The 24,687-nt window shown below is 46.4% G+C and overlaps 1 protein-coding gene across 3 annotated transcripts in view; it reads right to left on the minus strand.

The window, feature by feature from the left end:
* The window catches only part of LOC143958278 (uncharacterized), a 195,578-nt gene that overhangs the window by 58,293 nt on the left and 112,598 nt on the right, over window positions 1-24,687 (minus strand). For all 3 annotated transcript variants that reach the window (XM_077467795.1, XM_077467798.1, XM_077467796.1), the window contains exons 5-6: window positions 19,062-19,210; window positions 15,070-15,182 (exon numbers count right to left, since the gene is read on the minus strand). In XM_077467795.1, the coding sequence (XP_077323921.1) occupies window positions 15,070-15,182; window positions 19,062-19,210 (262 nt within the window). The remainder of the gene's footprint in view (window positions 1-15,069; window positions 15,183-19,061; window positions 19,211-24,687) is intronic.

A 24,687-nucleotide genomic window follows, 5' to 3' on the forward strand; every position in this document is an offset into this window, starting at 1 on the left:
GTACGTGGGCAGGACCACTAGGAAACTGTCCACGCGCATAGGTGAACATATAAGAAATATTAAAAAAGGCTATAAACACCATAGCGTATCAAGACACTTCAAAGAAGCACATAATGGTGATACGGGATGTTTAAAATTCTTTGCAATAGACAGATAGATAAAGATTGGAGGAATTGTAATATGAGGCGCGAAGTATCCAAGAACGAAACGTTTTGGATACATAGACTAAGCACTTTAAAACCTTTAGGATTAAATGTAGAAATAGACTTGAATTGTTTTATTGAGGATTTTTGATCGTTTTAAACAGTTTATTTTTTATTTTTTCATGTGTGTATATGTGTATGTGTATGTGTATTTTAAGGGTATTTTATATGATGGTATATTTGTGAAAGCATTTCCAGCAATGGGAAAAGCAAATACTAACAAATTTGATAAGAATTGTATTTTTGGAACTCAGACATGACCCCTTTAAATAGATTTATGAACAAGAAGAATCTGAATAAATCAACAAGCAGCCATTGTTACATGAAAATAAATAGTCTCATAGTGAAATGAAGCTTGGGGTACCTACTGAGGCAATAACAAATAATAATAATAATATAATTAGCACTAATATACTTGTTTGGTAATTGGAATATAGATGTACTAGACAGGAAGGATAAACAAACTGTAATTTACATAAGGGTGGGGCCTAATGGTAAAGCTGGGATTGGTGTTGTGGGAGTTACTAGCTATAATGAGGGGAATTGTCAAAACCACACTTAAAATGGTGGCGGAGGACTTCCGGTGCCCAACTTCCGGTCCCGAACTTCTGGGGTAAACATCCAGTGACGCACTTCCGGTTAGACAGGAAGTAGCTTTATGGATATAGTCCGGTCTATCCAGAAAGAAAAAGATGAGAAGGGTGATGTAGAAATGTATTTAGAGTAAGGGGATTAGGAAATCGGCCACTGAGGATGTTAGAAATCATATATCTGTAGCGGGGGGGGGGGGATTAATTAAATCAATTACATGGAACCATACTAGTAAGGGCATTATTGCCCTATAACAAGATGGCGGAACCCACCTCGGGTACAAACGGGGATGAGATCCCAAACGGAATCATAAGGTTGGGGAACCAACTAAAGAAGGATAAAATGCCTGACAATTACAAACAATGATTTAAAGGTAGAGGCATTATTGGTTATAGGGAAGGGGCCAGTTTGTAAATAGGGAAAGGTCGGGTATGCACTTCCGGGATCAAGATGGCAGCAGCGTCACTTCCGGTGGCACAGTAACAGGTAATTGGGGGCATTATAAAAAGGGGGGTTTGGGGAGGGCTCCCAAAGCTTCCCGACGACGCTCAAATGCGAAACGCGTAGGAGTTGTGGGAGACATACGGTCCTTGAATACAAGCCAAGAACAGGTCGGCCCAGTGGAGGGAGACTAACACCACCTGCGGAACATCAGTGGCTTGCCCGATTTTAGAGCGGTTTTCTCATTGCTGGAAAGGCTGGAAAGGCTTGGTGTCGGCCAATAGACACATTGAAATGTGAGTGCAATACGTTTTTTTATAGATTTTTCCATTAAAGTTAAAACGGTTTTACACTATATTGGTTCCATTTAATTTTGTATGAATATATGGATGTTGAGGAATTGCTAACGGGAGGAATGCGTTGTGGATTGGTTATCCGTTGATTGAACCGAATGCTTACTGATTGGGGACATCTGGTGAGTGGCCATTCTGCTTGGTGACGGTGGCACAGTTTTGGTTATTTTAGTTGACACAAGTGGACTTTTGATTAGAAGATGATCGGTGATTAAGACGGCACAGTTGGAGTAATCGAATTAAAATATCGCACAATAAGGACGCTATATTTTTTGTAATTATAAATTAATGTCTTGTGTATATATTTTGGATAATATGGGGGCACAGTGATTATTTAGTGAATATAAGTATTATTAAGCATACTCTATTGAGAAGGGGGTAGTATAACTAGTGAGTGGGAGGCGCAATCCCCTAAAGATATATATATATACATCATTCACTTACCCTGGTTTATCTGGGGGGGGACTAGGACTGGGATTGCAGCGGACCCTCAAGCACAGCAAGGGGGAGGTTGAGCGCCGGTACAACTTGGTATTTTTGGCACATGTGAATGTGCTTGTATAAAAAAGTTTCATTATCAACAATGTGTGGCTTCCTTTTTCATTGCGCATAAAATGTATTTGTAGTCAAATTTTAGTTTGTGCTGAGAAGGAGTGTGATTTACTAAAGACAACTCCACTTTGCACTCCAAGTGCAGTTTCAGGTGTACTTTTGCAGTGCACTTGTAGTGCATAGTGGATGTGCCTTTAGTAAAAAGCACCCACAGTGAGGTGTAAATTTGGACAATCATGCCATTTTCCTGCCATGGTGCTGAAAATGAGCACGATTTTGGTCAGTAATGCACTACATACATTAGTTACAAAAACAAGGTGTGTGTGTAGCAGACCCACAACATGATTATATTATCTGAAGAAGAGACTGTCCCCTTATTTGGCTCTGAACTTGGGTTTGCACTGTTGGTGAAAAAGGCACAACTTCAAAAAAAATGGCAAAGTGTGAGGCCACAGTCTGCCATTCCTGTGGCGTTGAAGGACACTGTGTGTAGTGAAACAAGAACAAAAATTAGTAATTTGACAAATCAACATTGCAAGCAGATTAGACACCCACATTTTTGGTCCAAATTAGTATAACATTTTGGGAACTGAGTATTTAAAGCCTAAAGTATAAGGTCCCCTTATGAGAGTCATCACCCCCCCCCCCATCCCTCCCCCACCCCCCATATCCGCCATCTGATGGGCCCTTGCTAAAAAATTAGGGGGGATGTTTAGGACAGGTAACCCTCTCCACTTGATTGAGAGCTGAATGCCGAAATAATGTGTGCTACTTTGTGAAGCCCCTCCTTACTTACACTATTGGCAGCCCACCGGACAGGTAAGAAGTGTCATAATAACAAAATGAAAACAAAATGGAAGCACATTTTGACATTCTGCTATTACATATCAAGAAAATTAATCTGTTAAAAAAAAAATAGCATTTGAAAGTATTGAGGCAGGCCCTTACACTACATGCTTTGGGGAATTCATCCATAAATGTGACCATCAAAAAGGTAGGTATAGTGTCTATTGGGTTTGGTCAAGTCATCAGATAGAGGATTGCTATCAGCTGAGGTAGCAGTTGGGGGGTGGGAGGTTACTAATGAGTTTGGCACAACCCCAAAAATTTAAAAAAGGTCACTTTGCATGAAATGAAGCACACACATCACATTTGTAGACATTTTAGGGGGTGTTTAGGGGAAAGCAATACTATGAGCTGACAAAAAACATTGGTAAGTGACTAGACTATAGTTTTTTGGGCCAAGAAGAGCATGGTGGGGAAGTTAGTGAGGCAAATATGCATGAGGAGCATATGAATTAGAGCATATCGCAATGATGGTAATTAGGGAATGAGGAAAGAAATGCAAGACATTAGCAATCATGAAATACATAGAATGTGATGTTTAAGGATAAAACTTAGCTTCATATATGCCTTCTGCAGGACCTGAATGATGGCAGAACAGGTCTCTGGAATAATGATCCCCAGAGCCTGGGGGGAGATGCCTGTAGAGAACTTGAGGTCCTGAAGGCTTCTCCCTGTCGCCAAGTAGCGTAACGTGGCGATGAGCCTCTGCTCCGGAGTGATGGCTTGCTGCATGCAGGTATCCTGCCTGGTGATAGAAGGGGTCAGCAAAGCCAGCAGATGGTGAAAAACGGGGTCCGTCATCCGGAGATAATTCCTGAAATGATCAGGATTATTCTCGCGGATAGCAAAGGCATGTGCGAGAACTGGTCACGCTGGCGCAACCAATTCTTGGTCCACAAACGCCTCCCCTCCCTGTTCATGGACCGGGCTTGTGTCAAAGTAAGAACCCCAACACGAAGCCCCTGCACTGCACAAACTCTACGAGTACGTAGACGAAACATGGTTTGAAAACAGTCGGCTCGTCAGAACGGACACCAGAAAGCACTGATAAACAGCAAGGCCTGAAAGAACGACCTGAATAGCAGAAGCAAGCAGACAATAAAAAATGCCTTTCAAAGCGTACTATACCAAGATATAGTCCACAATGAGAAACAAATACTTAATGACTGCACGCACTGATTATCAGATACGCACATGGGTGTCCGCAGCAGGGGGCAAGGGGGGTCAAGTGCCCCCCCTGGAATCCCCAAGGTGTTGCAGCCGCCACCATGCTGCATTTTTTTTACTGAGTCCGCCGGCGGCTGCATCCTCCGCTCTCTCCTCTGGATCACAGAGCGGGCTGCCTCTGTGTTCGGCGGCAGCTCTGTAACATGGCCCTCCCCAGACCTGCTTGTGTGATAGTAGAGAGAATCAACGTTCCGCCTATCACACGAGTCGGTCGGGGGGGCGGGGCCATGTTACAGAACGGCCGCCGTACACAGCCAGCCAGCGCTTTTATCCATAGGAGGAGATGCTGCAGGTACAGCCTGCCCTGTGTGCCACAGTGCCTGGATAGGAGGATCGGGGGGGGCTGCAGGGGGCCCCCCTGCCAATTCTCCTATCCAACTTATTTTACTGTCCCCAGTTCACCTTGTGCTCCCTGCTCCCCCCCCCCCCCCAGTGCTCTCCTCCACCACACTCTCCTGCCTCCCCCCCAGTGCTCTCCTCGACCACCACACTCTCCTGCCCCCCCCCCAGTGCTCTCTCCTCCACCACCACACTCTCCTGCCCCCCCCCCAGTGCTCTCCTCCACCACCACACTCTCCTGCCCCCCCAGTGCTCTCCTCCACCACCACACTCTCCTGCCCCCCTCCAGTGCTCTCCTCCACCACCACACTCTCCTGCCCCCCCCCCCAGTGCTCTTCTCCACCACCGCACTCTCCTGCCCCCCCAGGGCTCTCCTCCACCACCACACTCTCTCCACTCCCCCCAGTGCTCTCCCCCTTGCCCCCCAGTGGTCTCCTCCACCACCACACTCTCCTGCCCCCCCAGTGCTCATCTCCACCACCACACTCTCCTGCCCCCCCCTAGTGCTCTCCTCCACCACCACACTCTCCTGCCCTCCCCTCAGTGCTCTCCTCTACCACCACACTCTCCTGCCCCCCCCAGTGCTCTCCTCCACCACCACACTCTCCTGCCCCCCCAGTTCTCTCCTCCACCACCACACTCTCCTGCCCCCCCAGTGCTCTCCTCCACCACCACACTCTCCTGCCCCCCCCAGTGCTCTCCTCCACCACCACACTCTCCTGCCCCCCCATGCTCTCCTCTACCACCACACTCTCCTGCCCCCCCCAGTGCTCTCCTCCACCACCACACTCTCCTGCCCTCCCCTCAGTGCTCTCATCCACCACCACACTCTCCTCCCCCCCACAGTGCTCTCCACTCCCCCCAGTGCTCTCCCCCTTGCCCCCCCGTGCTCTCCTCCACCATACTCTGCTGCCCCCCCACACTTTTCTCCTCCCCTGTTCTTGCTGCCCCCCCTGCTCTCCAGCTCTCCCCATCCTTCTCTAGCCACCATTCCAGTGCTCTCCCCTCCTGACCCCTCCAGTGCTCTCCCGCCCTGTTCCCCCCAGTGCTCTCCACTCCACCCAGTGCTCCCCCCACAGTTCTCTCCTCTCCTCCCAGTCCCCTCCCCTCCGTGCTCTCCCCCCTGTTCTTTCCCCTCCAGTGCTCTTCCCCCCCAGTGCCCTCCACTTCCCCCACTGCTCTCCCCCCCAGTGCTCTCCTCTACCCTCCAGTGCTCTCCCCCTGTTCTCCCCACCCAGTGCTCTCCACCCCCCCCAGTGCTCTCCCCCCTGTTCTTCAGCTCTCCCAATCACTCTCCAGCCCCCACCCCAGTGCTCTCCAGCCCCCCATTCTCCCCACCCCTGTTCTCTCTGCCCCCCTGGTGTTCTCCAGCCCCCCCAGTGCTCTCTACCCTTTGTGCTCTCCACCCCTGTTCTTTTTGGCTCCCCCCAGCACTCTCCACTCCCCACTTCCCCTGCATTTTGCCCCCACCCATGTGCTCTCCACCCCACATAGTGCTCTCCAGTCCCCCGTGCTTTCCACCCCTGTTCTTTCTGGCCCCCACTGGTGCTCTCAAGCTCCCCCCATTGCTGTCCACTCCCCCCTGCTCTTTGTACCCCCCCAGTCCTCTCCAGCCCCCGTGCTTTCCACCCCTGCTTTTCTGCCCCCCGTGCTCTTCACCACCCTACACTCTTAGCCCCCCCAGTGCTCTCAGCCTACCGTGCTCTCTACCCCTGTTCTTATTGGGCCTCCCCAGTGCTCTCCGCTCCCCACCCCTGTGATCTCCACTCCCCCTCGCTCTTTGCCCGCACCCATGTGTTCTCCAACCCCGCCAGTACTCTTTGCACCCCCTTCTCTCCAACTCCCACCCAGTGCTCTCCACTTCCCCAAAACCAGAGGACAGGCTGACTGGGGCTGGAAAATGAGGACAGCTGAAGGTCTAGGTGGCCAGGGACCATGCCATCTCACAGCAGACTGATCCTCTGGAAGGAGCACCGTCCCTATCCAAAACGAGAACAGACCCTGCCTGCTGCTGGCCATCATGGATATCCTGCTGGCATGCAAGGTACCGTACCAAGCATCAACAACACACCTTCCCACAGACAGATTGCGGACTGGGACATGGGGCACAGGAGGGGCTGCAATGATGGACACAGTGAGGCTGCATTCACGGCACAGTAAAGCTGCATTTGATGGACACAGTGAGGCTGCGTTTGATGGACACAGTGAGGCTGCATTTGATGGGCACAGTGAGGCTGCATTTGATGGGCACAGTGAGGCTGCATTTGATGGGCACTGGTGAGGCTGCATTTGATGGGCACTGGTGAGGCTGCATTTGATGGGCACTGGTGAGGCTGCATTTGATGGGCACTGGTGAGGCTGCATTTGATGAGCACTGGTGAGGCTGCATTGAGCTCTTGCATCAAGTTTGCAGTCTCTGACCATCTCCTGTAGAGAGTCTGGAGAGGAGTCAAGAGTGGGAGCACCGCCAGGATGGGGGTCATGGGAGAAGTCAGACTTGTGTGGACTGTGAACAGGAGACTATAGGATAAAACCAGAGCCACCAAGCTGGAGCCGACTGACTGAGCCCTGCACAGTGCACCTGAGAGGAGGTCAGTGAAAGCACCGCCAGGCCAGTCGGGGGGGGGGTCACTGATGTAAGGGGGGAGTGAATACGATAATGTAAGGGGCACTGATATAAAGGGTTTCCTCCTTTATATTAGTAACCACCCCCCTTACCTTCGAGTATTCTTTCTGCAGAAGGTGCCCCCCCCCATGTTCTGAGTTCCTGGGGTCCCCCTTGATGATTGATCACTTACCACTATTAAGGCCACAACAGATGTATTGCAATGTAAAAAGATGTACATTCTCTAGGCTATATGGGCATGGTACACAGCCACCTGAGTAACCTTGCGGACGCCCATGCTTTCAAAAACCAGCCCTGGAAAAAATTTCATACCAGCCTCACAGCATTATTATACCAGCCCAACAGCATAACGTCATTATTTTCTTGTTCATGAAAGGGAAAACCATACATTTTACCAGTTAATAGTGGTAAGTGATCAATCATCAAGGGGGACCCCAGGAACTCAGAACATGGGGGGGACCACCTTCTGCAGAAAGAATACTCGAAGGTAAGGGGGGTGGGTTACTAATATAAGGAGGAAACCCCTTACATCTTTGCCCCTTACATTATCGTATTCACCCCCCCCTTACATCAGTGACCCCCCCCCACCGACTGGCCTGGCGGTGCTTTCACTGACCTCCTCTCAGGTGCACTGTGCAGGGCTCAGTCAGTTGGCTCCAGCTTGGTGGCTCTGGTTTTATCCTATAGTCTCCTGTCCACAGTCCACACAAGTCTGACTTCTCCCATGACCCCCATGCTGGCGGTGCTCCCACTCTTGACTCCTCTCCAGACTCTCTACAGGAGATAGTCAGAGACTGCAAACTTGATGCAAGAGCTCAATGCAGCCTCACCAGTGCCCATCAAATGCAGCCTCACTGTGCCCATCAAATGCAGCCTCGCTGTGCCCATCAAATGCAGCCTCGCTGTGCCCATCAAATGCAGCCTCGCTGTGCCCATCAAATGCAGCCTCGCTGTGCCCATCAAATGCAGCCTCGCTGTGCCCATCAAATGCAGCCTCGCTGTGCCCATCAAATGCAGCCTCGCTGTGTCCATCAAATGCAGCCTCGCTGTGTCCATCAAATGCAGCCTCGCTGTGTCCATCAAATGCAGCCTCGCTGTGTCCATCAAATGCAGCCTCGCTGTGTCCATCAAATGCAGCCTCGCTGTGTCCATCAAATGCAGCCTCGCTGTGTCCATTAAATGCAGCTTTACTGTGTCCATTAAATGTAGCCTCACTGTGTCCATCAAATGCAGCTTTACTGTGCCGTGAATGCAGCCTCACTGTGTCCATCATTGCAGCCCCTCCTGTGCCCCATGTCCCAGTCTGCAGTCCCTGTCTGTGGGAAGGTGTGTTGTTGATGCTTGGTACGGTACCTTGCATGCCAGCAGGATATCCATGATGGCCAGCAGCAGGCAGGGTCTGTTCTCGTTTTGGATGGGGACGGTGCTCCTTCCAGAGGATCTGTCTGCTGGGAGATGGTGTGGTCCCTGGCCACCTGGACCTTCAGCTGTCCTCATTTTCCAGCCCCAGTCAGCCTGTCCTCTGGTTTTGGGGAAGTGGAGAGCACTGGGTGGGAGTTGTAGAGAAGGGGGAGCAAAGAGTACTGGTGGGGTTGGACAACACATGGGTGGGGGCAAAGTGCGAGGGGGAGTGGAGATCACAGGGGTGGGGAGCGGAGAGCGCTGGGGGGGGAACTTGAGAGCACTGGGGGGGCCAATAAGAACAGGGGTAGAGAGCATGGTAGGCTGAGAGCACTGTGGGGGCTAAGAGTGTAGGGTGGTGAAGAGCACTGGGGGGGCAGAAAAACGGGTGGAGAGCACAGGGGCTGGAGAGGACTGGGGGATACAAAGAGCAGGGGGGAGTGGACAGCAATGGGGGGGAGCTTGAGAGCACCAGTGGGGGCCAGAAAGAACAGGGGTGGAAAGCACGGGGGACTGGAGAGCACTATGTGGGGTGGAGAGCACTGGTAGGGTTGGAGAGCACATGGGTGGGGGCAAAATGCAGGGGGAGTGGAGAGTACAGGGGTGGGGAGTGGAGAGTGCTGGGGGAGCCAAAAAGAACAGGGGTGGAGAGCACGAAGGGTAGAGAGCACTGGGATGGCTGGAGAACACCAGGGGGGGGCAGAAAGAACAGGGGTGGGGAGAATGGGGGGCTGAAAAGCACTGGGGTGGGGCTGGAGAGTGATAGGGAGAGCTGAAGAACAGGGGGGAGAGCACTGGGGGGGAAGAACAGGGGGAGAGCACTGGAGGGTAGAGGAGAGCACTGGGGGGAGCAGTGGGGAAGTGGAGGGCACTGGGGGGGAACAGGGGGGAGAGCACTGGAGGGGGGAAAGCACTGGAGGGAGTGGAGAGCACTGGGGGGAAAGAACAGGGGGGAGAGCACTGGGCAGAGTGGAGAGCACTGGGGGGAACAGGGCGGGGGAGCACTGGGGGGGGACAGGATGGGAGAGCACTGGGATGGTGGCTAGCAAAGGATGGGGAGAGCTGGAGAGCAGGGGGGGCAGCAAGAACAGGGGAGGAGAAAAGTGTGTGGGGGGGCAGGAGAGTGTGGTGGAGGAGAGCACTGGGGGGGGGGGCAAGGGGGAGAGCACTGGGGGGAGTGGAGAGCATTGTGGGGGGGAGGAGAGTGTGGTGGTGGAAAAGAGCACTGGGGGGGCAGGAGAGTGTGGTGGTGGAGAGCACTGGGGGGGGGGGCAGGAGAGTGTGGTGGTGGAGGAGAGCACTGAGGGGAGGGCAGGAGAGGGTGGTGGTGGAGGAGAGCACGGGGGGGGGCAGTAGAGTGTGGTGGTGGAGGAGAGCACTGGGGGGGGCAGGAGAGTGTGGTGGTGGAGGAGAGCACGGGGGGCAGGAGAGTGTCATGGTAGAGGAGAGCACTGAGGGGAGGGCAGGAGAGTGTGGTGGTGGAGGAGAGCACTGGAGGGGGGCAGGAGAGTGTGGTGGTGGAGGAGGGCACTGGGGGGGCAGGAGAGTGTGGTGGTGGAGGAGAGAGCACTGGGGGGGGGGGCAGGAGAGTGTGGTGTTGGAGGAGAGCACTGGGGGGGAGGCAGGAGAGTGTGGTGGTGGAGGAGAGAGCACTGGGGGGGGGGCAGGAGAGTGTGGTGTTGGAGGAGAGCACTGGGGGGGAGGCAGGAGAGTGTGGTGGAGGAGAGCACTGGGGGGGGAGCAGGGAGCACAAGGTGAACTGGGGACAGTAAAATAAGTTGGATAGGAGAATTGGCAGGGGGGCCCCCTGCAGCCCCCCGATCCTCCTATCCAGGCACTGTGGCTCACAGGGCAGGCTTTACCTGCAGCAACTCCTCCTATGGATAAAAGCTCTGGCTGGCTGTGTACGGCGGCTGTTCTGTAACATGGCCCCGCCCCCCGACCGACTCGTGTGATAGGCGGAACGTTGATTCTCTCTACTATCACACAAGCAGGTCTGGGGGGGGGCATGTTACAGAGCTGCCGCCGAACACAGAGGCAGCCCGCTCTGTGATCCAGAAGAGAGAGCGGAGGATGCAGGCGCCGGCGGACTCAGTAAAAAAAATGCAGCATGGCGGCAGCTGCAACACCTTGGGGATTCCAGGGGGGGGGGCACTTGACCCCCCCTTGCCCCCTGCTGCGGACGCCCATGCACAACAGATGTATTGCAATGTAAAAATATGTACATTCTCTAGGCTATATGGGCATGGTACGCAGCCACCAGAGTAACTTCCAATACAAAGTGAAGATGAATTATCTGTTATATAACACATATGTGTTACCAGTGGAAAGATTTTCATGAGATTGCCGAAAAGGGGCGGAGCATGAGCGGCCTTAAAATTATGCCCCCCTTGGAAAAAGTTCTGCGGACGCCCATGGATACGCAAAGACAAGCAGAAACCAAAGAGCAGTAGCGATCTGAACCACTAATGTGAAAAGCGCAAATCGTCTCTCCCCAAACTTCTACTAACACGAGATCAGCAGAAGGAGCCCAAAGGGTGCAGGACATGATGCTGAACTTGCCTTTTCTAGTCCCGCCGTACACGGCTTACATCACCGTGTTCTTGGCAACCGCAAAATCCGACAACTTGGTCCAACCGTGTGTTTGCAACAGTTTCGGACACAATCCGTCGAACAAAATCCAACGGATTTGGTTGGCAAAATGTCCGACCGTGTGTACAAGGGCTAAGACCATTTTTTTTGCTTCTGTTGCTAGAAGAAAATTTGGAGAAAGTGGTCTAATGCAGTGTTTTTCAACTCCAGTCCTCAAGGCGCCCCAACAGGTCATGTTTTCAGTCTATCCTTTATTTTGCACAGGTGATTTGATCAATTTCACTGCCTTGGTAATTACCACAGCAATTTCATCTGAGGGAAATATTGAAAACATGACCTGCTGGGGTGCCTTGAGGACTGGAGTTGAGAAACACTGGTCTAATGGCTACAACTACATGCTTCTAGATAAAGATTTTTTTTGTATTTTCTTTGAATTTTTTGATCTGACCTCATGGAGACATCCTAATCTTTTTTTCCAAATATTCACGTTAAAAACAAATGAATGCAGCCCCATTAAGGACATCATGGGGAAAATATCGTACCATGGCCACTAGATGAAGATGAGGAGCATACTTATTTTTATTTCCTATGATAGTCATCATCCCCTAGTGACCATTGTGTAATATAATTTGTATACAATGATATTGGCTTTTCTTATGATCTTTTAGAAGTTCTTTCAAAGCACATAGAGAGGTTGAATATTCATCTGCATCCTCAAGAGGACACCTTGATACTGATCTAATGTAAACAACCCTTGGACCATTTTTTTTTTTTCTGTTTTTGGTCACTAGATGAAGATGAAGAGCATACTTTGTTTCTATGCATTGGGGTTTATCTGAGGTCTGACAATTATGTATTGGGGCTTATCTGATGATGATGATGACTATCATAAGAAATACGTATGCTCCTCATCGTCATCTAGTGGCCATCGCAATGTATTTTCCCCATTATGTCCTAAATGGGGCTGCATTAAAAAAATTTTTTAAAGTGAATGTTTGGGGAAAAAAAGATTAGGGTATCTCCAATAAGTCAGATCAAACATTCAAAGATAATACAAAAAAAATCTTTATCTAGAAGTTTGTAGGTGTAGCCATTAGACCACTTTAGGAATTAATCATATAATGTATAAAATCAAGCCATGTTTCTAAAATGTTCTTCTATTAACAGAAGCAAAAAAAAATAGTCCATGAGAGTTTACATTGGATCAGTATCAAGGTGCCTCTTGAGGATGTAGACGAATATTCAATCCTTATATGAACCTTGTAAGAACTTCCAGAAGATCGTAAGAAAAGCCAACGTCATCCAAATTGTAGAGTCTTTACTCTTATTGTGCAACAAATAAACTAATGGAATGTTTCAAATACAAGCAGGTACTAAAGTTCTAATACAGATTTGTCAAAAATGATTAGAGTATCCACATAGGTCAGGAGGAAGAACAATCATCACCACTGCAATGTCAATATTGGAGGTTGATGTCATATAAGGCAAAGACGTACAACTCTTATTAGAAAAAGCAAAGTGTATAGCAAAAGTCCCACCATGACAGCAATGTACCACAGAAAGATTTGTCCTTAATCAAAAGTTCGAGCAGATAGCACATAGAACTCTTAGGCCCCATTCACATCTTAGCGATTTTCTGCTCAAAACTTGTAGCTCTAAAGCACTCAGCAAGCCAAGTCCCATTAATTTAAATGGCTCCTTTCACATATAAGAGCTCTGTCGCCTCAAGGGAAACGCCTCAAGCTCAAAAAAGTACATGAGCTTCTTTTCGGCAGATTGGAGACAGGTTGGGCCCCATAGACTTCAATGGGAACGCCTGAAAATGTGCAACATGAGCGTTTTACGAGTGTTTTGTCCTTCATTTTCTGCTCAAACAGCAGCTCTCCACCCCTAACCCCCTCCACTTCTCCTCCTCCTTGTGCTTTCTATTGGCTAAACAAAAAATGCCTAAACCTGTAAAACGCTTGTCATACACTTCTGAAACACTCAAAACTCTCAAATAAAGAGCAAGTAAATTGCTACATTCAGGTGTGAATGCAGCCTTATAAGCAGAGCAAGGATCCCACAATGCATAATTGTCAGACCTCAGATCAGCCCCAATTCATAATTGTCAGACCTCAGATCAGCCCCAATGCATGCACTTCTGACCTTGGATAAGCCTCAATGCATGCAATTCAGATCTCAGATCAGCCCCAAAGCATTTACTTCAGACCTCAGATCAACCCCAATGCATGCACCTCAGATTTCAGATAATCCCCAGCGCATGCACTTCAGATCTCAGATCAGCCACAACGCATGCACTTTGGACCTCAGATCAGCCCCAATGCATGCACATCAGACCTCAGATTAGCCTCAGTGCATGCATTTAAGACCACAGATCAGCCCCAATGCATGCACCTCAGATTTCAGATCAACCCAGAACATGCACTTCAGATCTCAGATCTGCCACAATGCATAATTGTCAGACCTCAGATCAGCCCCAATGCATGCACTTCAGACCTTGGATCAGCCCCCATGCATGCACTTTGGACCTCAGATCAGCCCCAAAGCATAAATGTCAGACCTCAGGTCAGCCCCAGTGCATGCACATCAGATCTCAGATCAGCCCCAGTGCATGCACATCAGACCTCAGATCAGCCCCAGTGCATGCATTTCAGACCTCAGATTGGGCCCAATGCATGCACTTCAGACCTCAGATCAGGCCCAATGCATGCACCTCATATTTCAGATCAACACCAGCACATACACTTTAGATCTCAGCTCTACCACAATGCATGCACTTCAGACCTTGGATCAGCCCCAAAATATAATTGTCAGACCTCAGATCAGGCCCAGTGCATGCACATCAGACCTCAGATCAGCCCCAGTGCGTGCACTTCAAACCTTGGATTAGCCCCAATGCATGCACTTTGGACCTCAGAGCAGCCCCAAAGAATTTTTGTGAGACCTCAGATCAGCCCCAGTGCATGCACTTCAGACCTTGAACCAGCCCCAATGCATGCATTTTAGACCTCATATCAACCCCAATGCATAATTGTCAGACCTCAGATCCACACCAGTGCATGCATTTCAGGCCTCATATCAACCCCAATACATGCATTTCAGATCTCAGATTAGCACCAATGCATGCATTTCAGACCTTAGATCAGCCCCAATACATAATTGTCAGATTTCAAATCTGCACCAATGCATGCACTTCAGACCTCAGTTCAACTTCGATACATTAATGTCAGACCTCAGATCCACACCAATGCATGCACTTCAGACCTTGGATCGACCCCAATGCATGCAATCAGACCTCAGAACAACCCCAATGCATGCATATCAGACCTCTGATCAGCCCCCCGCACAGGCTACCATCTTACATGTGCAGACTGGCTTCTCCTGCACAGCACACCAACGTCCTCAGTGGCCAGCAGGCTATCTGTAACATCAGGGAGGTTGGTAGGCAAAGCTCTGCAACTGAGAGTCTAGTGAATTGTCAGTTACAGTCAATGGCAGCAGGGGCCGGTGCAAATGGCATCAGGTGCGTGTGTTGCCAAAACCTTATTTAGAGGACATGCTGTTTTTTTTCAGGGGGGGGGGGGGGTGGTAGTATGTATGTATGTATGTATGTATGTATGTATATATATATATATATATATATATATATATATATATATATATATTCATTTATAATTTGTTGTATGCTGGGTGTGTCCAGACAGCACGGGCACCTTTTTCTTTGATATAATGGGGTTTGGTATTTAAAAAGTGTGGCAGAGTTACTTTTTCAGTTTTAGATTTAGAGTGGAGAGGGATTAGAACCCCTGTCTCCTCAATAGGAGATGGAGGGCAAAAAAAGATAACTTTAAGAAGCGAAATGACTTACACCAAAGCACATCTATACATCACTCACAAGATTAATGATCTGAGTAGTGACTTCCAAGTCTGATATATATAATGTTACACTCCTCGGGGACCCCAGTAGTGAAGAGCAGCCTGCCAGTCCAAGGCTGTCCAGCCAGTTTCCTAATGGACACATAAAATAAAACATTATTTTCAAAATTAATTAAATTGTGTGTTTGTTTGTTTCAAATAAAAAAAAAGATACTTTCACATCTACATTTACCCCATACTGGTCACATTTCAGATATGGTGCTATAAATTCAGAAATCCCCTCATCATTACTTTCAGACATAATAAACATATTAATATTTTCTTTTGCAGGACAAACAAGGCTTACTTACTTATAAAATATATATATATATACACACACACACACACACACACACACACACACACACACACACACACACACACACACACACACACACACACACACACACACACACACACACACACACACACACACACACACACACACACACACACACACACACACACACACACACACACACACACACACACACACACACACACACACACACACACATACATTTCTCTCCTTGTAGAAAAGCCCTTTTTTTTATTTACCATTGTCTTGCCTGGTAAATGTGTATAAGTGAGACGTGAAAGTGAAAAATTTACATGAACGGTAGAATGGATATATTAGAGAGAAGGGGTACGAGGGGGAATACCCCTTCCTCTTTTTTTTTTTTTTTTTCTCTTCCTCGTTTAAATAATGACTATATATATATATATATATATATATATATATATATATATATATTCTCTCTATCTATATATCCGTTGTAAATAGAATCGATTTGTGTTAAGATATACTCTGTGATACGCATACAGCCAAATTGTTTTTGTCTATGGTGTCCTTTTATGAAGCAGTGAAATCTATTCACTGCTTCATTCTCCGGCATTCACATAGGAGATCTTTCTCCTCTGTGTGCCACTATATGAAGCGGAGTAGATCGCTTCACACTTGGAGGAGTGAAGCGATCTACAAACGCTTCTAACACTGGAGAACGGCCCCTAATACTGGAATCTCGTGAGACTTTACGAGATTACAGTACTAGAAATTCACAGATACACAGAGATGTCAATTTATTAAGCAGTGATAAATTATCACAGCTCAGTACACTGACACGCGGTGTGATTAATGTTAGTGAAATAAAGCGTCCCCCTACATAATATATACATGTATACACACAGACATTATATATACATGTATATACACACACATTATATATATATATATATATACACATATATATATATATATATATATATATATATATATATATATATATATATATATATATAATGTGTATGTGTATACACATACATATGACAGGGGGACATGGTTACAGTGTTGGGGGGGTCTGAACGAGGCATAAGGAAGTTAATTATCTTCCTCTTTCCTCCTCAGATCCCCCCGATTCCCTCTTCACTACCCCAGTTCTCCACCTCTGAGTTGGTGAATCGGGGCGTGTGAATTCTGACACAGATCACCAGTGAAGCGCTGAGATCACAGCTTCATAAAGTGACCGTTACTGTGTCAGTCTATGTGGATTCTCCATGTGCGGAGATAATCGGCGGGAGAACAAGTTCAAACACTTCTCCCCCCGATTATCTCTGGTTTATATACTGTTTATGGGCTGTGATCAGCGGCGATCCTCTGGATCTCCACTGATCATTGCTTCATAAACGGACACCTATATGTATAAAAATTGTTGAAATAAAATACAGAATTAAAAAAATAAAAATAAACATTAGTATTTTCTTTTGCAGGACATACAAGGCTTACTTAGTTATAAAAATTATATATTTGATAGATTTTAGTGCCTTTATCTATATATAGATATAGATATACACACATACTTTTTATTTTTTATTTTTTTTGGACAAATGTCAAGAACAATTTTAAGGACTACCATAGATAAAAAGCGAAAAAAATGTGCAACATTTATTCTACAATTTGTCCATTTATAATACTAAAATTAACCAAGGTTATTTACAAAAAAAGTATGCATTTTTTTTTTCTTTTTTTTTTCTTTTCTATTAATCATGTAATAAAACAAACAATCATCGAAAACAGATATATGTGTACTAAAAGTGCAAAAAGGCCCACTTATTTTACAGCAGTGCACCCCAAAATAATAATAATACTAATTAGAAAACGGTAAGTGAAAGCTTAATAAAAGATGTAAAATATATACCGGTACATGTAATCCTGTGCAATCTATGGCCAAAATGCCACACCATTTTTTTTTAAATAGTTCTTTTTTTGTTGTTTGCCCAATGCAAGTTATAAAGACTACTGTAAATACAAAGTGGAAAATTGTGCAACATTTATTCTATAATACGTCCATTTCCTTTTATGTGTAACAAAACAAACACCATCTAAAACAGGTACACAGTATCTCACAAAAGTTAGTACGTCCCTCACATTTTTGTAAATAAATTTAATTCTATCTTTTCATGTGACAACTTTGGGTTTGAATTACTAAAGGCAAATAGACTGTGCACTTGTGCAGTTGCTCCAAAGCTTAGTAAATGACTTTGCGAAGAATAGCCAATCGCATACAAGAAAAATAAAAATAAAAACATAATTTTTGCTTGCGCATGGTTGGATGATAAAAGTCAACAATCAGAAGTCAACTGATTTTCTGCTTGTTTACTAAGCTTTGGAGCAACTTCCCTTGCAGGGTTCAACTGCACTTTGCTACTTTTCTACAATGTAAAGTAGTGAGTGTACAGCTTGTATAACAGTGTAAATTTGCTGTCTCCTCAAAATAACTCAACACACAGCCATTAATGTCAAAACCGCTGGCAACAAAAGTGAGTACACCCCTAAGTGAAAATGTCCAAATTGGGCCCAAAGTGTCAATATTTTGTGTGGCAACCATTATTTTCCAGCACTGCCTTAACCCTCTTGGTCATGGAGTTCACCAGAGCTTCACAGGTTGGCACTGGAGTCCTCTTCCACTTCTCCATGATGACATCACAGAGCTGGTGGATGTTGGAGACCTTGCACTCTTCCACCTTCGGTTTGAGGATGCCCCACAGATGCTCAATAGGGTTTAGGTCTGGAGACATGCTTGGCCAGTCCATCACCTTTAACCTCAGCTTTTTTAGCAAGGCAGTGGTCGTGTTGAAGGGAATTGGAATACTGCCCTGCGGCCCAGTCTCTGAAGGGAGGGGATCATGCTCTGCTTCAGTATGTCACAGTACATGTTGGCATTCATCATTCCCTCAATGAACTGTAGCTCCCCAGTGCCGGCAGCACTCATGCAGCCCCAGACCATGACACTCCCACCACCATGCTTGACTGTAGGCAAGACACACTTGTCTTTGTACTCCTCACCTGGTTGCCGCCACACACGCTTGACACCATCTGAACCAAATAAGTTTATCTTGGTCTCATTAGACCACAGGACATGGTTCCAGTAATCCATGTCCTTAGTGTGCTTTCTTCAGCAAACTGTTTGCAGACTCTCTTGTGCATCATCTTTAGAAGAGGCTTCCTTCTGGGACGACAGCCATGTAGACCAATTTGATGCAGTGTGTGGCGTATGGTCTGAGCACTGACAGGCTGACCCCCCCCCCCTCAACCTCTGCAGCAATGATGGCAGCACTCATATGTCTATTTCCCAAAGACAACCTCTAGATATGACGCTGAGCACGGGAACTCAACTTCTTTAGTTGACCATGGTGAGGCCTGTTCTGAGTGGAACCTGTCCTGTTAAACCACTGTATGATCTTGGCCACTGTGCTGCAGCTCAGTTTCAGGGTCTTGGCAATCTTCTTAGCCTAGGCCATCTTTATGTAGAGCAACAATTCCTTTTTTTCAGATCCTCAGAGTTCTTTGCCATGAGGTGCCATGTTGAACTTCCAGTGACCAGTATGAGAGAGTGAGAGCGATCACGGTGTCGCGCATAAAACCGCCTTGTACTTTCATGCAAGATACTCTTGAACACATTCTTGTGAACTCACCTTTTTTAGGAAGTACAAAACCGACAGGATTTGGCCAGAGACCTTGGATTAGTCCTTGGACCCTTCTGCTGAGGACAGATTTTTCTTGGATATGTACAAAGCTGCTAATCAAAATCGATACCTCATTGTCCTCAGTTTCGATTTCTAGTCTACAACAGAAGCAAAACATATTTTTCACATCTTTTTTGGTGTTCTTCATCTGAGTATCGTCATAAATATTAATCCTAACTGGATGACATTTTAAAAAACTATTTGCAGTAACGTGCAGTACTTATGTGGGAGGGACAAATGTTAGGCTCTCCAGGTAGAATGTTTTTCATTCAAACAGAATAGAGAGAATCGGGAAAATACTGCATTATGTCTACTAGATGGAGCTAACCATCATGCTGTAAAGAGCTGTATAATAATGGAAATAATAGTAAATAATGATTTCATTATTCTTTATGCATTCAATTATTATTTAATTAATAAGGATTTAATTGCTTATAATAATTGAATGTATTTATTAATATTCTATTAATATTTTATATTTTTAATTACTATATTTATGATGTATGTATCTTATTATTTAATAATAATAATAATAATAATAGTATTACTTATAATTATATCATTTATTTAATAATATTCTATTAATGTTTTATCTATTCAGTTACAGGCATACCCCACTTTTAAGTACACAATGGGGTTTTATTTACTAAAGCTGGAAAGTGCAAAATCAGGCTCCCTTCTGCATAGAAACCAACCAGCTTCCAGGTTTTATTACCAAAGCTTAATTGAATAAGCTGGGGTTAGAAGCTCATTGGTTTCTATGCAGAAGGAAGCCTGATTTAGCACTTTCCAGCTTTAGTAAATAAACCCCAGTACTTAAAGGTGGGGTATGCCTGTATTATTTAATCAATAATTTCATTACTTATACCAATTTTTTTTCCACAATATTCTATTAACGTGTTAAACCCACAAGGGTAAAATCAGTCTGTATATGCAGTAAAGCACGCTTGTTATATTCACGGTGGAACCAAAGGGGTTAATCCTCTGCATTGTGTAAAAGGGCTGTTTGATCCTGTCTCCTCTGATTCTCCCATTCTTCCACTGCCCCCTAATCTTTTCCTGATAACTCAGAGTCTATGGAGTCAGGCTGCACATGCTCAGTTTGGTGTGAATTGCTAGAGAGTTTTTTTTTTCTTGGGAGTGCACATGTGATCAGCACAGGGCCAATCAGCACTGTCTAGACAAAGGGTCTGGGGTCTTTCAGTCTTGTGGGACAGTCAGAAAATTCCTCCTACAAGCTTTAACCAGACACAGATAGAAGTCACAAGACTGCTATATATTGCTGATGAGAAAAGGTATTTAGCAGTTAATATTTACAAAAATAATTACATTTGCATGTTCTGTGTACTGTGGGAGACCAGATATAGTGAATGCTTCTGGGTTTAGTAACACTTTAATGTTTTTATATATTTTTTTTAATATCTTAAAAAATAAAAAAATTTAAATCATTATGTATTTTATTTTTATAAAATCATCATTTAATAATCATTTAATTCCTAAGATCAGCCGCTCTATCTAGTGGCCATAATGCGGTATTACCGTTTTTGCTCCCACTTGTACCGAACAAATGTACCTTCACAGGCTGAGTTTTTATAAATGTAACCCCTTCGTTTGCTTTGTGCACTGTTTATTACAAACATTTTTTTTTGTTTTTTTTACCCATTGTTAATGCTTTAGTGCTGCTGCTCTCTTGTAGCTGCTTCCTGTCTACATACACTCCGGTGATGGCTGCACGACATTTCAAAGTTAAAACCAGCCCTGACACTCTCTGTAGACAGAACGAGGCTGCAGGAGATCAGCAGCACTGAGATATAAAGAATTTATTTTAAAAAAGTGTTTACAATTTTTTTTTTTTATATAATACGCAGAGCTTTACTAGTTAGGGGTTTAGAGCTACTTAAAATATGTGCATTCAATAATTCCCGAAAGCGTGATCCATTCAGTAAGTGACTGCAGGGGACTGATTATTAATGCTTGTTAAAGTGAAAAAGTAACACTTGTCTGTGAATGCAGACTTGCCCTGGATAGCGGCTCGCCTTATGTGCAAACATTTTTTTAGAGTTCCGGTAAGCGGGACCAACGTTAGCCTTATGGGATCAGAACACCAAATCCCCCCCCCCCCCCTTTCATAACGCCATTAAAGTATGGCTTATATACAGAAAACACACAAATGTGCTGATGGGATACTGATTAATCCCTCTTATTACATCGAATGTCACTGCGATGAAATCTATTATGACATCAGAGCAGCAGAGCGCCCACAGAGCCGGGCTCTCATTGGCTGTAAATACTTGCATAGCCCACCAGAAATCCTCACACTTTATAAATATCCTATACTATATGCAAATTCTATTTAATAACTTATTATTTAGTGATTGACAGGCTGGCTTTTAATTTCTGCAATGTGATTTCTTTCTATCTATATATATATATATATATATATATATATATATATATATATATATATTTCTTGATCATACATCACGGGACACAGGAGCTTCATTACATAGTGGGTTATATAGGCACCTCTGGTGATTGGACACTGGTTAACTCCAATTAAGGAGAATTCCTCCCCTATATAACCCCTCCCATATGGGAGGCACCTCAGTTTTTTTGCCAGTGTCTATGGTGTTTGGTCACGTAAAACTTTAGCTCTGTGCAGATCCCTGCGGGGGCCTAAGGGCTACAACAAACCGGATCCATACCTCGGGCCGATATTTGACTCCCAAGATGGTATGGTACCCGGGCCTTGTCAGCCGAAGAAGCGAGGTTTGGCCTGTAAGTCCTCTCCTATTGGAAGACTGGGCTCTGGGAAACCCAGACTTGGTGTACTGTTTATACAGAGCGCACGTAAGTTTCTGGCAGAGTCTTTTACATGGCCCAGGTAGGAGGCTCTTCCGAGAAAGAGCCCCAGATAAACCTGAAGGTTGGCTAACACTGCCTGCCGTGATGGGTGAAGGCTGGAATTTGTCTGTTTCAGCAATTCCTGTGGCGAGGATAGGTAAGGGAAGTTAATCCTATATATTTAATTATATGATGGATTTCTTCATTTTGAGTAGTTGTATGTCTTACCTGGTTCCCACCACTAGAGGGAATAAGAGCAGCCTGATGCATACTTACATGCCTTTCAGTACACACGCTCAGTGAAGCCTGGTTCTCCAGCTGTCTCACGTCTCCACTGCAGTCCCTGTCACAACAAGGTAACACAGGGGTCCCACATAGTCTGGGGGTCCCACGCAGCTCTGGTGGAGTTCTCCTTCCCCCCCCCTGGATCCTGCGGTCCTCATGCACGCGTGCCGGGCGCGTTCTCGGCCTAATGGAGGAGGGGGGAGTGTGGTTGTGAGCCGTGCACGTCAGTGTGCATGGCGCTGTACTGCGCAGGTGCCAAGTGGCAGATTTAAAAAGCCCAGAGCGTCAGGGGGATGTAAGTGTGAGACACAGGAGCTGTGGGCAGTAAGCATTCGAGGGGATTGGATCCAGGCAAACCTTAGACACCTACTCAGCATCAGGTTGTGCAGTTTAAGCATATATATTTATTGTGAGACTTTAAGCACAACAGTGATTGCACTTGTACTAGTACCTCTGCTTTATAGCTTAGGACTATGTCTCCTCGTAAGAGGGTCTCAGGGGGAGGTAGCAAAGGCACTGGTAAATCACCGCCTAGGTCCAGGGGTTCTAAAGGTGCCTGTAAGTTACCATCCCCCCCTGCAAGACTGAAGCCAGCCTCTCAAGATGAGTCAGTGCCCCTGTCAGGATTTGCAGCCTCTCCTTATGTCCCAGCCCCGGTTTATGTCACTGAGGACTCCCTTAGGGCTACATTGGAGGGGTTTATAGGGAGAATAATGAATTTTATTTCTGCTTCCCTGAAAGATAGCAGGAAAAGGGGTAGATCCCCTCCCTCTGCTGAAATTCCTCTCTCAGATGATTCTTCTGCAAATGAGGAGAGATCCCTGTCTTGGGACAGGGATCAGGAGCAGTCGGATGATTCAGAGGAAGAGGAGAGAGTCACCTCCTCCCAGGCGCTCAGAAAACAGGTGCAGTATTATACTGAATTGGTGCGTACCACATTCAGAATGCCTGCTGCTGAAGTCGCTACGTCCTCTGTTTCTTCCCTGGGAGTCAGGGAAGCCCCACAGACTACCTATTCCTTTCCAATTCATCCCTTAATGGATGAATTGTTGTATGAGGATTGGGGGACATCCCGATAAACTGTTTGCTCCTCCTAAAAGGTTTTCTATGCATTATCCTCTGGAGGAAAGTTTCACCAAGAAGTGGGGGTCCCATCTGTTGATGCAGCTGTTTCTTGCGTGAATAAAAACCTGACTTGTCCCTTGGATAATGCACAGGTATTTAAAGATCCAACTGATAAGAAGCTGGAAACCTTATTAAAAGTCTCCTTTTCCATGGCTAGCGCTGTAGTGCAACCTACAGTCGCAGCCGTGGGGTTGTGCCAGTTCCTCAAGGAACAGGTTAAGCAGATGCTTGGGCTCCTTCCCAGCGAGGAAGTAGAGAAGTATGCAGAAATGCCTCATATTCTGTGTTTCATGATTGATGCGATTTTGGATTTTGTCCAACAAGCATCACGTTTGTCCCTCATGTTGGTACACATGTGAAGGGCCCTATGGCTAAAGAATTGGGCAGCTGAGCTGTCATGCAAGAAGCATTTGATCGGGTTCCCGTTTAAAGGGGACCGTTTGTTTGGAGAAGAATTAGACAAATTCGTCTAAAAAATTTCAGGGGGTAAATCTACTTTCCTTCCAGTCAAAAGGAGCAAGCGTCCTTCATTCAGGCGTGCTCTCTCTCCCGGAGCATCAAGCTCTAAGCAGTGGTGACGGCCTTCTCAACCCTCCTCTACAGGAAAGGCTCAGGGCCGGGCCCAGGGGCAGAAAAAGACTTGGGGGCGAAAGCCTGCCAAGCAGAGCCCAAAAGCTTCCTTGTGAAGGGGCGCCCCCGCTCGGCCGAGTGGGGGGAAGGTTCCTGCAGTTTGCAGGAGCCTGGCGGGAAGAGATGCGGGACAAGTGGATGATCTCTTCAGTATCTCTGGACTACAGGCTAGAGTTTCAGGAGATTCCACCTTCTCGCTTTCTAAGGTCAAGGATCCCCAGGGATCCAGTAAAGCAAAAACCGCTATTTCTGGCCTTAGATCACTTACTATCCCAGGGGGTGATAGTAGAAGTGGACCCAAAAGAACAGGGTTCAGGGTTTTACTCAAATCTCTTCACCGTTCCGAAGCCAAATGGAAGTGTCAGACCTATCCTAGATCTGAAGGATCTGAACCGGTTTTTATGCATCCGGTCCTTCCGAATGCAGTCAATCTGTACTGTGGTCTCTTCCCTGCAAGGGGGAGAGTTTATGGCATCAATAGATATCAAGGATACATATCTCCATGTGCCAATTTTTCCCACACACTAAAAAGTTCTAAGGTTCGCGGTAGAGCGGCACCATTTTTCAATTTGTGGCCTTGCCGTTCGGGCTTGCTACGGCCCCTCGAGTCTTCACAAAGATTCTGGACCCTCTCTTGGCAAACCTAAGAGCTCAGGGTATAGCCGTCATGGCTTATCTAGACGATTTGCTT

This window comes from Lithobates pipiens, unplaced genomic scaffold, assembly GCF_037356315.1.
Source record: "Lithobates pipiens isolate NorthernLeopardFrog02 unplaced genomic scaffold, aLitPip1_a1.2 Scaffold_60, whole genome shotgun sequence".
Classification (NCBI taxonomy): domain Eukaryota; kingdom Metazoa; phylum Chordata; class Amphibia; order Anura; family Ranidae; genus Lithobates; species Lithobates pipiens.